This window comes from Convolutriloba macropyga, chromosome 4 (assembly GCF_964194025.1).
Source record: "Convolutriloba macropyga chromosome 4, txConMacr16.3, whole genome shotgun sequence".
In the NCBI taxonomy this organism is placed as follows: Eukaryota; Metazoa; Xenacoelomorpha; order Acoela; family Convolutidae; genus Convolutriloba; species Convolutriloba macropyga.
In genome coordinates, this window is record NC_134471.1 from 47,398,406 (window position 1) to 47,412,845 (window position 14,440).

General features: G+C 35.3%; 1 protein-coding gene across 1 annotated transcript in view; it reads right to left on the reverse strand.

Moving 5' to 3' along the window:
* Window positions 1-724: 724 nt before the first annotated feature.
* Window positions 725-14,440, reverse strand: part of LOC142338084 (uncharacterized) — a 62,474-nt gene continuing 48,758 nt past the window's right edge. The window contains exons 5-9 of the mRNA XM_075387716.1: window positions 13,365-13,574; window positions 9,400-9,522; window positions 5,607-5,763; window positions 4,594-4,734; window positions 725-972 (exon numbers count right to left, since the gene is read on the reverse strand). Of these exons, the coding sequence (XP_075243831.1) occupies window positions 839-972; window positions 4,594-4,734; window positions 5,607-5,763; window positions 9,400-9,522; window positions 13,365-13,574 (765 nt within the window). The 3' untranslated portion in view covers window positions 725-838. The remainder of the gene's footprint in view (window positions 973-4,593; window positions 4,735-5,606; window positions 5,764-9,399; window positions 9,523-13,364; window positions 13,575-14,440) is intronic.

Genomic DNA, 14,440 nt, shown 5'->3' on the forward strand with positions numbered 1-14,440 from the left:
AGGTCACTTTGGTCTGGGACCGTCTGATCAGAGGCAGTTTCAAGCGCATACAAGTCTGATCAGAGGCCGATTCGAGCGCACACTAGTCTGACCAGAGACCAATTCAAGCGACATTTTTTTTCCAGTTTTTTTTTGTTTTCTTACTGACTTTTGTTGTCTCGGGTAAGAGACAACAATAAAACAGCATTCTGATCGGAACTTCATCTGAAAATCTGATGGGTTTGTTCAGAACCAAGGGGTCCAGCTGATAACAACTACCTGTCTCCTCAAGAAAAGATTTTGAATTAAAGTAGATCAAGACGTTTTTATGCAGAGCTGTCTAATTTCATTTTTTCAGTTAAAAGCTTAAAAAAAATGGCATACTCAGTAATTTTTTTTGATCATTTTTTTTTTATTTACTTTCATTAACAATACTTTCAGGATTGCTTTTTTGTTAGTTTAATATAAGATTGATAAAATGATATATGAAATGAATATATTATAACGATATTGAGAGATTTGTTCATGTTTAAAATCATTCTCTGATCAGACTATTTCGAACGCACTTTAGTCTGGACAATGGTCTGGAACTCGTCTGGACAATGGTCTGGAACTTGTCTGATCAGGGGTTACTTTGGTCTGGAACTCGCCTGATCAGAGGCGGCTTCGAGCGCACTTCGAGCGCAATACGATCTTCGAGCGCATTCTCGTCTGATCAGAGGTCACTTCGGTCTGGGACGGTCTGATCAGAGGTCCCACTTGTCTGGGACGGTCTGATCAGAGGCAATTTCGAGCGCGACCTCAACCTGGGAACAATTAAAATCATAAATAACTATAACTCTTAACTATATATATTTCATTATAACGTATATCTATTGCACTGAACAGGACCGCGAGCGTTGACAATGTGAATGAAATGTAGATTGTTGCGTTTCTTTGAGTGTTGTTTGTTTCTCTCAGTCAAGTGTTGCGTCCCTCGGCACGCATGTTTTTCTAAAACACAATCATTATGGTCGCGTGTTGGAATTTTAAAACTCTAATTGCTCTAAAGTCTGAAAAAAAAGCAATTAAAATTTCTGGTAGCTGCGACGCTGCGATACTGCGAAATACATTCTTTTTGTTTACAGTACTTTATGACTGTTGACAAACTATTGTATGACATCTGACAACAGATCTAACTATAGGATTATCAGAAACCAATGGCGGCCTTCAACTAATCCAACAATTTTAAGAGTGCCAAAATCTACTTTATTTCCCACTCGATAAATTTTAAGCAAACAAATGTAATTGCGGAATGACCATGCCTTAAATGCTCATGAGAGATATTTGAATCTATCACAACCGAACTTGTGGTCACTTTGAAAAGTATTTTGGCCCGCATTTTTTTGATATTTAATAACTTCAGCGAAGTTAAAATCAATTGCAGTTTCGGCACTCTTATATCTCATCTTGCATTTGACAAATTGTGCAAATAGAATTTTTCCAATTTGACGCAATTTTGGTTCAACTTTTATGCTAGACAAATTCCTGTAACTCGAAACCTGGAGTAAATAATGATATATGTTTGTTAATAGTTTTCTTCAACAACCAAGAATACTGTGTCAGCTAAATCATAAAAATTCTCAACTTTACGCTGCAAAAATTCGATTTGCTACCTTTGAGGCTCCCTTGGTTTTTTGTGGAAAACAGTGAAAATACTTCGTCACACTATCACAATGAACGTCATTCTTAATTCCGGTAGAAATACTAGACTTCACGTAAAATGTGGACAAATGTGATAGAAAAAAGCCTTCGTTCACTTGTATTGGTCGATAAATTATCCATTGTCCACATTTTTGGGCATTCTAATTCCCTTAAAATTTCATGCTCAAATTTAATTAGTATTTCTTTGAGATTCATCTCAGCGAGTTAATTGATCTTGCAATCCACATATAAGTAATGGCAAAATTGTAATTGTGTTCTTAACCCACAATTAGAATTTCGACGAGCTTTTCTCCGAAAAAACACCAGTTAGTTTTTCTCTCATTTTATTATAAATGACTTGTTGTTATCTATAGCACTCGGTAACGGGAGAGATCAGTGACGGTGTAGACAATACTGACAGAGATCTGGACAACATTGAAAAACTTTTGTCATTGTTTTACAAACCTGCACGAACAAAGGCATCGTAGCAAAATGTAGCAAATATTTCTTAGACAAATTTGAGTTAAATCTGCTTGTTAAGTTAAATTTCCACATATGCTTAAAACACTATTTTTAAAACATGACTGCAAACAATAATAACACTTGTGAGTAATCTGGCTTGAGCAAAAGCAAATTTTGCTACTACAGTGACTGAATTACAAACGAGAAAAAGTCCTCAATTTAATGAAATTAAAGCACTATGGAGCTGATTGCGAGTAAAACTGGATTTTTTCAAAACTTTATTGCGAGCAAATTTGAATTTTTTCTACAATCATCATTGACATGGCACTTTTAGGTCACTGACTTTTTTTTGCTGGTCCAAAATTTGCACGCGGGTTTTTCTTTTTGGGTCGTCTGATTTTTTTCTGTCAGGAAATTGAATTGATATTTCGTAGAAAAGAGCCAAAATCAGAAATCAATTTCCATTTTAACAGTTCAATAATTCAGTAATAGTTTTACAAGAGAGTTCGGACTAGCTATTTACAGATTTATAGTATGCGCTCACAATTTAAATCTTTGTCACATAATCTCATTTATCGTCATTCCGATTTCCAGTGGAGTTACTATACTTTACATAAACTGTAGACAAATGTGATTAGAAAAAATTCGTTCTCTGGAATTGGTGAATAACCTATCCATTATCCACAAATTTGGGTATTCAGTTTGCCTAATGTTTAATGCTCGAATTTAATGAGTAATTCTTTGAGATTCACCTCAGCAAGTTAATTGATTACGCAATCCACATATAGGCAAAATTGTAATTGTCTTCTTAACCCACAATTGGAATTGCGAGGAGCATTTCTCCGAAAAATCACCAATTAGTTCTTCTCTCATTTTTTTAAATTGACTTGTTGTTAATTATAGCGCTTGGTAACAGGAGACATCAGTGACAGTGTAGACAATTCTGACAGAGATCTCGACAACCTCTAGAAAGTTTTGTCACCGACTTCCACGCATGTACAAAGACAACCATCGCTTCAGATATACCAAATATTTCCTTTGGTTTTAAATGACTTGTTGTTAACTATAGCGCTTAGTAACAGTAGAGATCAATGAGGGTTTAGACAATTCTGACGGAGATCTGAACAACATTTAGAAAATTTTTTCACTGTTTTCCAAGTTTGCACGAGCAATGGCATCGTGGCAAAACGTAGCAAATATTTCTTAGGCAAATTTGAGTTAAATTCGCTTTTTAACTTTAATTTCCACATATGCTTAAAACCATTTTTTCCAGGTTTGCACGAGCAAAGGCATCGTGGCAAAATGTAGCAAATATTTCTTAGGCAAATTTGAGTTAAATTCGCTTATTAAGTTAAATTTCCACATATGCTTACAACCCTATTTTTAAAACATGACTGCAAACAACAGTAACATTTTTGAGTAACCTGGCTTGAGCAAAGCAAATTTTGCTACTACAATGAATGAATTACAAAAGAGAAAAAGTCCTCAATTTAATGAAAGAAAATCACTATGGAGCTGATTGCAAGTAAAACTGGATATTTTCAAAACTTTATCGCGAGTAACCTCGTGTTTTTTCTACAATCATCATTGACATGGCACTTTTAGGTCACTGAATTTTTTGCTGGTCCAATCTTTGCACGCTGGTGTTAGTTTTCTGGTCATTTGATATTTTCTGTCAGAAAATCGAATTAATATTTCGTAGATATGCGCCAAATTCAGAAGTCCATTTCCATTTTAACAGCTCAATAATTCAGTAATAGTTTTACAAGAGAATTCAGACTAGCTATTTACAGATTTATAGTATGCGCTCACAACTTAAATCTTTGTAACATTATCTCATTTATCGTCATTCCGATTTCCAGTGGAGTTACTATACTTTACGTAAACTGTAGACAAATATGATTAAAAAAATTCGTTCACTTGCATTGGTGAATAACCTATCCATTATCCACAATTTTGGGCATTCAATTTGCCGAAAACTTTAGTGCTCGAATTTAAATAGTAAATCTTTGAGATCCAAATCAGCGAATTAATTTATCTTGCGATCCACATATAGGTAGTTTTCTACTGCAGTCCCACGCTTACATCGTTTCACCCTCGTTAGCAGCCCAACTCTTACGTGATTTTAACCCCCCCCCCACCCTTGGATGCCCATTGCAGCGCAAAGATAGGACATGAAAGAGTTTTGAGCTGCATAACAGACTATAATTCATTAGAAAAATTTTCATCAGACAAAATACAGAACCTTTTTTACTCCGACTTCGTTCTTGAAACTGTACATATAAAAATTTTACTAATTTTACAGTCCTATCGACTCTCCCATTGCAAACCCTTATTGCTACCTACGTCTTTTGGGCTGAAAAAGCCTATCTGGTACATAAAATTTGCTCAGAACTTGTTTTTACAAGAATAATTGTTCATACGATTGGTGGTGGCAAGTGAACTTTCTCTGACACGGAGCACATCCACCTGACATTTTGATAGCAGAACTGCCGGCTATGATCTCAATGGCACCCCCGTAGTTGTCTGGATCAGATCCCATGTCATCTGGGTCAAAGAGACATTGTTCACCCTCTTGACTCTCTCTGTCGCATACGTTGGCGGAAAAGCCTGAAATATTCGAAGTTTTGTACACGCATTTTTTGGTTCTTTCCCATTATAGCCCCCCCCCCAGCTTAGTGGTCAGATAGCCTATACCCCCATCATGGTAATTATACCATAATGAGGGGGCTATAATTTTTTGGGGGGCTATGAAGGGAAAGACATTTTTTCTCACCAAAATTTTGTTCATCTTTCTTGTTCATTCATCATATATCATGATCAGAAATTACGTCATAATCATAATTCTCAGCAAATTTCCAGGTGATCTAATAACATATCATTGTGCAAAAGAATGTTATTCTTGAGAGATTTGACATCTATCTTGTGAAATGATACCTTGGTAGATTAACGTCAACAAAGAAAAAAATCACGCAAAAGGTGTTTTAATTAAAACTAATGCATGAAATTTTCTGGTCTAGGAAATCGCTTTTGATCCATCTAAAAGAACAGTCAAAGAATTGGAATTCGGAATTCAATTCGGCCAATTGATGTGGCGTGAATTGATGTGTGCTATTCCTATCTATTTAATTATTGTTGTTATCAATTCAAAAATGACTTTTCTGTTTATTATTCATTTATTACATACACTACCTGCATGATGTGTTTATATATCTGTCACTGACATGACTTGTTTTTGTCGAATGCGAACGGAAGTGACTTTCGACAAGAGCCTCACAACACAAAACACAATCATACAAAACACTCGCAATCAAAGGAAACTAATATATTTAATCTAAATCAAAATAACAAACAACATTTTTATGAGCACATTCGAAAGATAACCCCTACCCAAATTAAGTTGTTTTTGATATCACAATATCATTTCAGGAATTAACGTGTTATTTTTTACTGGGGTCTTCCTTTGAAGCAGAAGCACTAACTTTGCATGTATCTGCAGCAGTGATTCTCTGCGCACTGTGAAATGTTGTTGCAGTGTGTTCCCCTTTCCCCCCTCTTCACTCCCCCATCTCCCACTCTCTTACACTTCCCAAAGTAACACACGCCATCGTCATTCTCCATTCCATTTCCACAGCATTCCTGATCAATTCCGTTACCAGGGCACAAATTATTCTAGTTTGTTTGTTGACTTTATTAAGACTTTCCTTTTTTTAAGATTTTTACTGCCCGATAAAGCTGCTCGAAGTTTCAAGAGCTGTTTGCATTTCCGCGGTGCAATATGACCCGGGTTTGCGCCCTCACTAATACCCTTAATTGGCACCCTTGTATCCGATTAGAAGACACTATCCACTACTATTACACTGAATTACACTGACACTTCACTGATGCACAACTTCACTTCAAGGTTGCAGTTTTCCACCAGTGTTTCACTAAACCTTCATACATTCAACCAAGTTTTCATTGGGGTCATTGAGTAAAGATTTTGGAATTATTCCATCTTTATCGATGACATATCAATAAAAATTTTCCGATAATAGAAAAGTCCATCTTTTAGAAATGTGAGGCTAACTGCAACAATTAAATAATTATCAAAAACTATAATGGAGATGTAAAACTATTCAAGTGTAATTTGCCGACCAATTACCTGAAAATTATACAATTTTTAATAATGATTTATTTCTGAGTGCTAGTCTTGCATTATGACCAGCCTATGTAAGCTAAGTTATCATTAGTGCTAAAAGTTCAATTCAAAAGCATTCATTTTACGGCCGCTAATGATTGATTGCAATTTTCATTTTTTACCTTGAAAGTATAAAGGTTTTAAAGTTTAAAATAGTTTCCAAAGTTGAGGTATTTGCGTTTCATTATAATACTTTGAGTACTTACTATAACTGCCATAATGGGGAGGGAACTTTCTATCACATCTGAAATGACAAACTTAGTTACCAACCCCAAGACAACGAGGACTTTCCAAGCCACAGTCAGATTTGAAATCCCAGGTTGGAAATAAATAGCATTCTTCTGTTCCCTTGAGAATTTGTAGTACGAGAAGTGGCGGGAGGGGCTGTCAATCACATCCGAGGTAAGATCGAGGTAATACTCACATGTAGTAATCACATGCAAAAATACATTCACATGTTCATTTAATTGTCTTCTAATTTAATAGCAAGAGTTCTCCTGCCTTTCCTGGTTTGCTTATATTGGTCACGAGAGAAAGGCTTATGGAAAACCAAACTGAGGTACTCGCTGATTATTAGATTGATTTCTTTTTGAAAATTTTGCCTTCCTTCCTTGGTCTCGAACGCATCACACCCTATTAATGCAAACAATTCAGTGTGGACATATCAATTTTAATAGAATTCCTATCGGTATACTGTGATGTCGATTGCCAAACTTAACTGTCAATTAGCGACACTAAGTCTTCTTGTGACGTCGGTGAGCAAAGCTCCAAGTTCTACGTTGAGAATACCACAATCGTGGCACATTACAAAATTTTTCTCGCAATTCGAAATTTTCATTCGAAAAATTTTGAACTGATATTACACTTGGGAATCAACTTGCCAAGTGTAATATCACTTTTCAAAATCAGTTCTGAATCACTACAATATCAATTGTATTAGTAATACAATTGATATTGTAGTGATTCAGAACTGATTTGTGAAGAAAGACTTTATACGTGCCCAGTACTGATTCGTACTTGGAGTTTGGCACGGGTAGTGCAACGTGTCAACACAAAAACAATACAAAAAATTAAAAAAAGATATAGCCGATGAGACAAGTTGTGCCGATAAAATAGAAAGTTTCACATAAAAACAATACCTAACACGAGAAATTGATCGCTAGAATTTGTAGCGTCAAGCTTTATTTGGAGGACCCACAGTGTGCTCCATGAGATTTTTGGGTGGCTGTATTGAAACTGCAAAATTTGTATACCTTTTCACATGGAATGTACCGTCAGAAGAGATGAACAAAATTATCCGCCGCTTTGATTCTTCATAGAGAACAATGCTTGAAAATATGTCTGAGTGTATAGTGTCTGACGAATCTTGAAGCAGCCATGTCGCCCAATTAGTAAAGCTGACACGACAGAAAAAAGAAGGCAGTGGACCAAGTAAAGGCGACTTACGTTGGCTTCAAAGCGCAGCCAGCTAAATGATAGCGCATACAGTCAGCAGTCTACTGTTTGGTTGAAAACATCACTGGAGTCCACGCAAAAGAGTCCTAGCCATTGACATACAGAAGAAAAAACAATATATTAAAGGTCGTAGAGTTGAGGGGATTTTGTTGTCTCCAAATAGACCCAACACAAATATAAAGAATCTAGTGATGTTTGGCCTACAAGACCGTTCTCAACAGTCAAACGTCAAAATCGTTGAACCATTCATGCAGAAATGGTTCAACGATTTTTTTAGGACTGCTGGAAACTCATTGGACAAAAAATGCAGACCAACGAGTGGGAGAACTCGTCCACGAGTGGGAGAACTCGTCTACTGTTACTATCGTCGCCTCAATAAGGAAAATAGTAAACAGTGGCACCATTCCCTGCTTTTGGTCTGCGTTTTTTGTCCAATAAGTTTCCAGCAGTCCTAAAAAAATCGTTGAACCATTTCTGCATGAATAATGAACGGAAATACTATTTATTGCATGTCCGGTATTTTGAACGATTTTTTTAGGACTGCTGGAAACTCATTGGACAAAAAATGCAGACCAACGAGTGGGAGAACTCGTCCACGAGTGGGAGAACTCGTCTACTGTTGCTATCGTCGCCTCAATAAGGAAAATAGTAAACAGTGGCACCATTCCCTGCTTTTGGTCTGCGTTTTTTGTCCAATAAGTTTCCAGCAGTCCTAAAAAAATCGTTGAACCATTTCTGCATGAATAATGAACGGAAATACTATTTATTGCATGTCCGGTATTTTGAATATTTGTGGTGACCGTGCTGTTTTGGTTCATGACTGTGGCATGTCACTTTTATCCACGCCATCATTGTTGCCCGGAGTTATTAACTGTGATAGCTCACAACTTTTCAATTAGACCGAAAGGGAATAAAGACTAACTGGCGATTTTTTTTCAGAAAAGTCCCTCCTAATTCTAACTGTGGATTAAGAAGACAATTAACTGTTTTGCAACTATACTCATGTCACAAGAGCAATTAAATCTTTGAATTAGATCTTAAATAATTACTAAAGAAAATCGAGTAAAAAAATTTTTAGAGGAACTGCAAATTCAAAATTGAGGAAGTGGGTTTGTCTTTATGCCCCCCAGAATTAGCATTTTGAACTTTTGCTACATAATATTTTTCCTACCCAATTGCTACAAATTATTGATTATCTTTTTTTGATAACTTTTCTTATCTGCACTTAATTTTTTGATAGCCTTGTTGTAAAAGGGAGACATTGATAACTTTTTTGTCTTATCTGCACTTAATTTTTTGATAGCCTTGTTGTAAAAGTGAGACTGGACCTTAGTTATAGAGAAAAGTTGAAAGTGGTCCTCAGTTGCAAGTCCCCAAGTCTTAAAAAAATATCTGCGACTCATACTTCCCTCTGATATGAAATCAGTCTGATTACCTACAGCTCAGCCAACGATTAAATATGAACGACAAGCTTTCTGCTTTTTGTTTTTTTTCAAGCTCTTAGCTATTTGCAGCAAAATTGTACTAGCCGGTTTCAATCGGACAGAGAAAAATGAGCATGGTTTTATAGATCATTTCTCTATGTAGATCCTATTTGATTTCTGGGGGGCGTTTCGCTCCTGGTAACTAATAAAGGAAACAGAATTGGATCCCTTGTTGGTTAGGCACTGTTGGTTCTTCTTTTTGCAAATAGTGCACTCCCTTAGCACACCCTCATTTGGACAGTAGAAACCTGAAGTGCACGGGTTGGAACTGCCGCATTCCTAAACAAAAAGAGGAAACTTTTTTATTACATAACATTGGAAAACGTGGTAGTCCTGTCCTAATATACACACTTCATCTTTACTGTAACTTGATGGAACTGTGGCTATAGTTGGACAACAAAAATGAAGAAGATGGTTATGAGATATAAAACCCATTGGACATCAATATTCAGATGTTCAAGGATGTGCATGTATTTGGGCAGATTGGTAACTAATAGTTAACTTTTATCATTTGTCAAGCATAAACAAAACAGCTAATGTTTTAATGTTGATGAGCGACTCAATATTGAATATTTAAGGACTGTCGTAAAATTGTGAGCTTATTTACACCAACCCATGAACTCACAATTAGACATCAACGTACAGGGGTACGGCATGCTTCTATTGCACGGTCGAGTAACCTAGCGAATTCTGCTTTTAAAATTTTGCCATCATGAAGGAGCTAATTGCCAGCTGTAGCAGAACCCGCAAACTTGACCCCGCAAAACCAACTTTATTTAAAAACACATTGTTTCTCAATTATACTTAATTCCCCTAACTTCAATTGGATTCCAAATGCATGGTGTATGTTACCTGCACTAGGTGGTAATAGTAACGACTGATAACTAACAAGATATTGTCTAATTATGAGCAAAGTATCGCTTGATAGCGAGAGAGGTACCGGTTAGTCGTGAGCGAGCAATCGGCTGATAGAGATATCCGATTAAGAGATAGACACCTGATGATCGTAAACCATGTGCTCTCTGGTCATTAACTAAGCATTGGGTAATCGTGAAGTATATATATATATATATATATATATATATATATATATACACATATATATATATATATATATATATATATATATATATATGGGCTCATCGTGAAGGAAAGATAGATCATGATTTATCGGCTGGGTTTGCCTGATGGTGATTGATTTTATGTATCCCAGACTGAGTGCTCTAATGTCAAATTGACTTGCAAGTGATCGAAAGTGGAGTTCACAATAGCAGAGTTGGAGTCTTAAGTAGGTACAGGTTGCAGGCTTATCATTTATAGCATAGTTATTTCAATTGGAGAGTATTGGACAACATTTCAAAAAATCATATCCAATTACAATCCAATTGAGCTCAATTTCTCTTCAAGTCTGTGCCCATTTACGCAAAAAATTAAAAAACCCAAAACAAATTGAAGCCATCTCGCTCAAGCGTATAAAAAGTTAACAATACAGGGTAAAAACATCCCTATTATCATTAATTTAAAGCTCACTTATTTTTGATATATGTGCTTTCACTTGCTGAAAACTAAAGTTTTGAATATTTTTTGGTAATAAATACAGTTGTTTTAGTCAATTATATGTTTTCTTCTACAAGATAGCTAATGACATTTTGTTTTTTGTAATTTTTGAAATTGGTGGGGGAAATATGCCTCTTAAACTCCATCAAGTTTGTTTTTAATGAGTGCTGACTTTGAGGAACTATATATTGTAGAGGAGATTCGGACCTTATTTGTTTGAAAAGTTCTCTAACAAGTTCGATCACGTAGAGTTCGTATACAGTATGTGTCTTGTTATCAATTAGTGTAATACCTAAGGATACAAATTTTTTTCCCGAAAAAATTGCTCGAATGATTTTTCGTTGGACCCTATCAATTTTTTCTAAATCATTTTTGCTTGTGTTTCGACAGACTGATAGACCATAAGGTATGACCGATTTGGCAGAAGAGTTATAAACCATAAGAAGACACTTTCTTGGGTATGACATTTTCTTGGATAAAAATGTCGTACCCAATACATTAGTCTGCAAAACTTGTTAAGCTTTTGGGTCTTTCCCATTATAGCCCCCCATGAAATTATAGCCCCCCATTATGGTATAATTACCATGATTGGGGGGCTATAGGTTATCTGACCACTAAGCTGGGGGGGGCAATAATGGGAAAGACCCAAGTTTTTCAACAACAAAATCAACGTGCTCACGGAATATTAAGTTCCTATCAATGTAGATTCCCAAATACTTACAAGATGTTTTGTAATCTAGAGCATTATCCTTGAGTTTCACTTTCTCTTTTGTGGGTTTCCAGAAAATAATAGCGTCACATTTGTCATAATTAATTGTTAATTTGTTAGTGAAAACCAGTTTGAAGCTTTTTCAACATTCATTTGGAGAAGCGTGAAGGAACATCCATTACTTGCATTAAAAACAGCAGTATCATCTGCGAACATTACTAAAGTACTTTCATTACAAACTGCGGGGAGATCATTGATATACAAAATGAATTAAAAGGGGCTCAAAACAGAGCCCTGAGGTAAGCCACAAACTATTTGCTTTTCTATCATTTTTTCGCATCATGCACTTACAACTTGGGTGCGGCCTTGTTAAATAACTTTCAAATAGCTCTAAAATTGGCCTCAAAGTCCATATGATTATAATTTTAGTAACAACATTTCATGATCTATTGTATCGAAAGCTTTCCTTAAGTCAAAAATTAGCTTGCCCTGTTAATTTTTTAGCAATTACTGTTCGAATAAACTCCTTTATGGTGGCAACTGCATGCACACATGACTTTTTTGATCTTAAGCCAAACTGATTGTTTGCGATTAATTTATTTTTTAATAAAAATTTCATCATCCTTTTCAGTGAGATCTTCTCCAGAATTTTACTTTTTTACTCCGTAAACTGATAGGTCTGTAAGTACCAGGGTCAGTCTTATCCCTTTTTTTACATAAGGGTATTACTTTGGCTATTTTTAATGAATCTGGGAAAATACGCTCTAGCAAACAATAATTGATGGCTCTTGAACACCTTAATTGAACACCTCAAAAATTTGTTTGTTTTGTTCGAGATTCCATCTTGACCAGTACTTTTTTGTTTTGCGTTTTCTTCAAGATTTTTGTTACCTCTTATTCATTTGTTTAATCAAGTGCCATCGTTTTTTCATAGATTTGGTAAATCGATGGCACTGTCTATTCTTTTCCGAAATTTTAGTGTCCTATAAGTCATTTTTGGGTTCGGATTTTTGCCTAGTTTTTTTTAAATTATCGTCTCTTTTTCCATTTCTAATCAAATTAGTAACCCTTGTTCCGCATTTGTTTATATCTGGTTTTAATAGTAAGCTCTGCTATCCATTTTTGAAACAATTTGTCTCTCTTTACAATGGCGTTTTTGATTTCTTTTACAATCCAGCTAGCAGATTTAGGAGAATCAGTTGTTTCAAAAACCGTTTCAGGCGCAAATTTGTTCAAAGTTTCAATAATTTTCTCGATCATTGTACTTATATAATCAATAGCAATCAAATTCCCAGGAAATTGTTTGATATTCTGGTCTAAGACAAAAAATTCAGCGCTTTGTCTGTTTTGATTGTTTTCAAATTTCGCATGAGTACCGATGACTGAATGCTTTTAATGTTTACGCTTGATATGAAAAATTCAGCAGTTAGTATAAAATGATCGCTTATTGTCGTCGATAGCGTTTCAGTTTTTATGTTTGTTTCTGTGATAATATGATCAATACAGCCCTTTGAATTTTTGGTAACCCTTGTAGGCATTGAGTTTTGTACTTTGAAATCAAATTATCTTAAAAAATTCTCATACTCTTTCGTATTTTTTTCTCTCTTTAAAATATCTATGTTGAAATCACCAAAGATTAAATATATCCGCAGAATTGAAACATGTACGCGTTTTGTCAAATTATTTCGCAATCGTTTGCCCTAGTTCTCGCAAATTCGAATCATAGAAATTCTTACAAATTTTTGTCTGAATCTTCTACCATTATCACCCGGGTTCTTCTTTGCAATTAAGAGCATCAAAAACGTTATGCAAATGACTCAAAAGTCAGCTTTTTATTCCAGAGATTATTCCTTACTTTACTGGGATCGAAAACACCCTCCAGCTCGATCTCATTTGCCTCTTCTTCCTCAGAAATGATCTGTCCCTTGCTGCCCTCTGTCTCATTCACAAGAGTAACTTTGTCCTCCACAATCACTATGGTCTCGTTCGCTGTCTTGTTTGTAAACACCGTCGAATTTTCCTCCACAATTGCATCCACAATTTGGTCGTTCATAAAATCGACCAACTGAAAAACTTTTTCGTGTAATATAATCATGTATATTTTTATTGACCTTTTACTTATAATATATTTATAATTAAGTAATAATAAAGGTGGCCTCGTTTCAATTCAGACTTCTCAATTCAAAAATGTAAATTTCGCGACTATGATCAAAAGTTAAGCAATTACATGTCACCCATATATGTCAAATCACTGAGTAATGACTAAAATATTAAACTATTTGGATATTTGAAATTTCCAATACAGTTCACATTTTCAGATTAGTTTCCTAACAGTTGGTAAATAGTAAACCACTCATGGTAATTACTACTTAATTAATTCTCTTTACGTTAGAATAACTAGTGGCTTCCTACTATTGTGATCTTGCATACCATATAGTTTCATGTAGATTGCATAAAGTTTTATAGTCCATACCCAATTAGAGGGTAGAATAATGTAAGAAAATAATCTAAAGGAACTGGGTATGTGAAAGACACCGAGAACTTCGAGGAGAAGTTTAAGCAAGAGTTCTCCACGCTGATGATGGGAATTTTAAGAAAACCATTGGATCAAGTGTGATTAAAAAAAGATCCCTAGTCGATTTAGGATGTTAATCTTGCAAGAATCTTGCAAGATCTTGCAAGATTATGCATAATCTTGCAAGATTTTCTTGCAAGATCTTGCAAGATTAACAATTTTTTGCAAGATTTTCTTGCAAGATTAACATCCTCTTGCAAGATCTTGCAAGATTAACAGCATATTTTGCAGATTTTTTTCGCTCCTTAACCTATCCCAAAAAAAGGCGCCTAAAAAAGCCGCGGAAGTCCAATCCTATCATATTTTAGTAACAAAAAAACGTTCCTATCCTAGACCTAAGTCTTATGAGAAGAAAC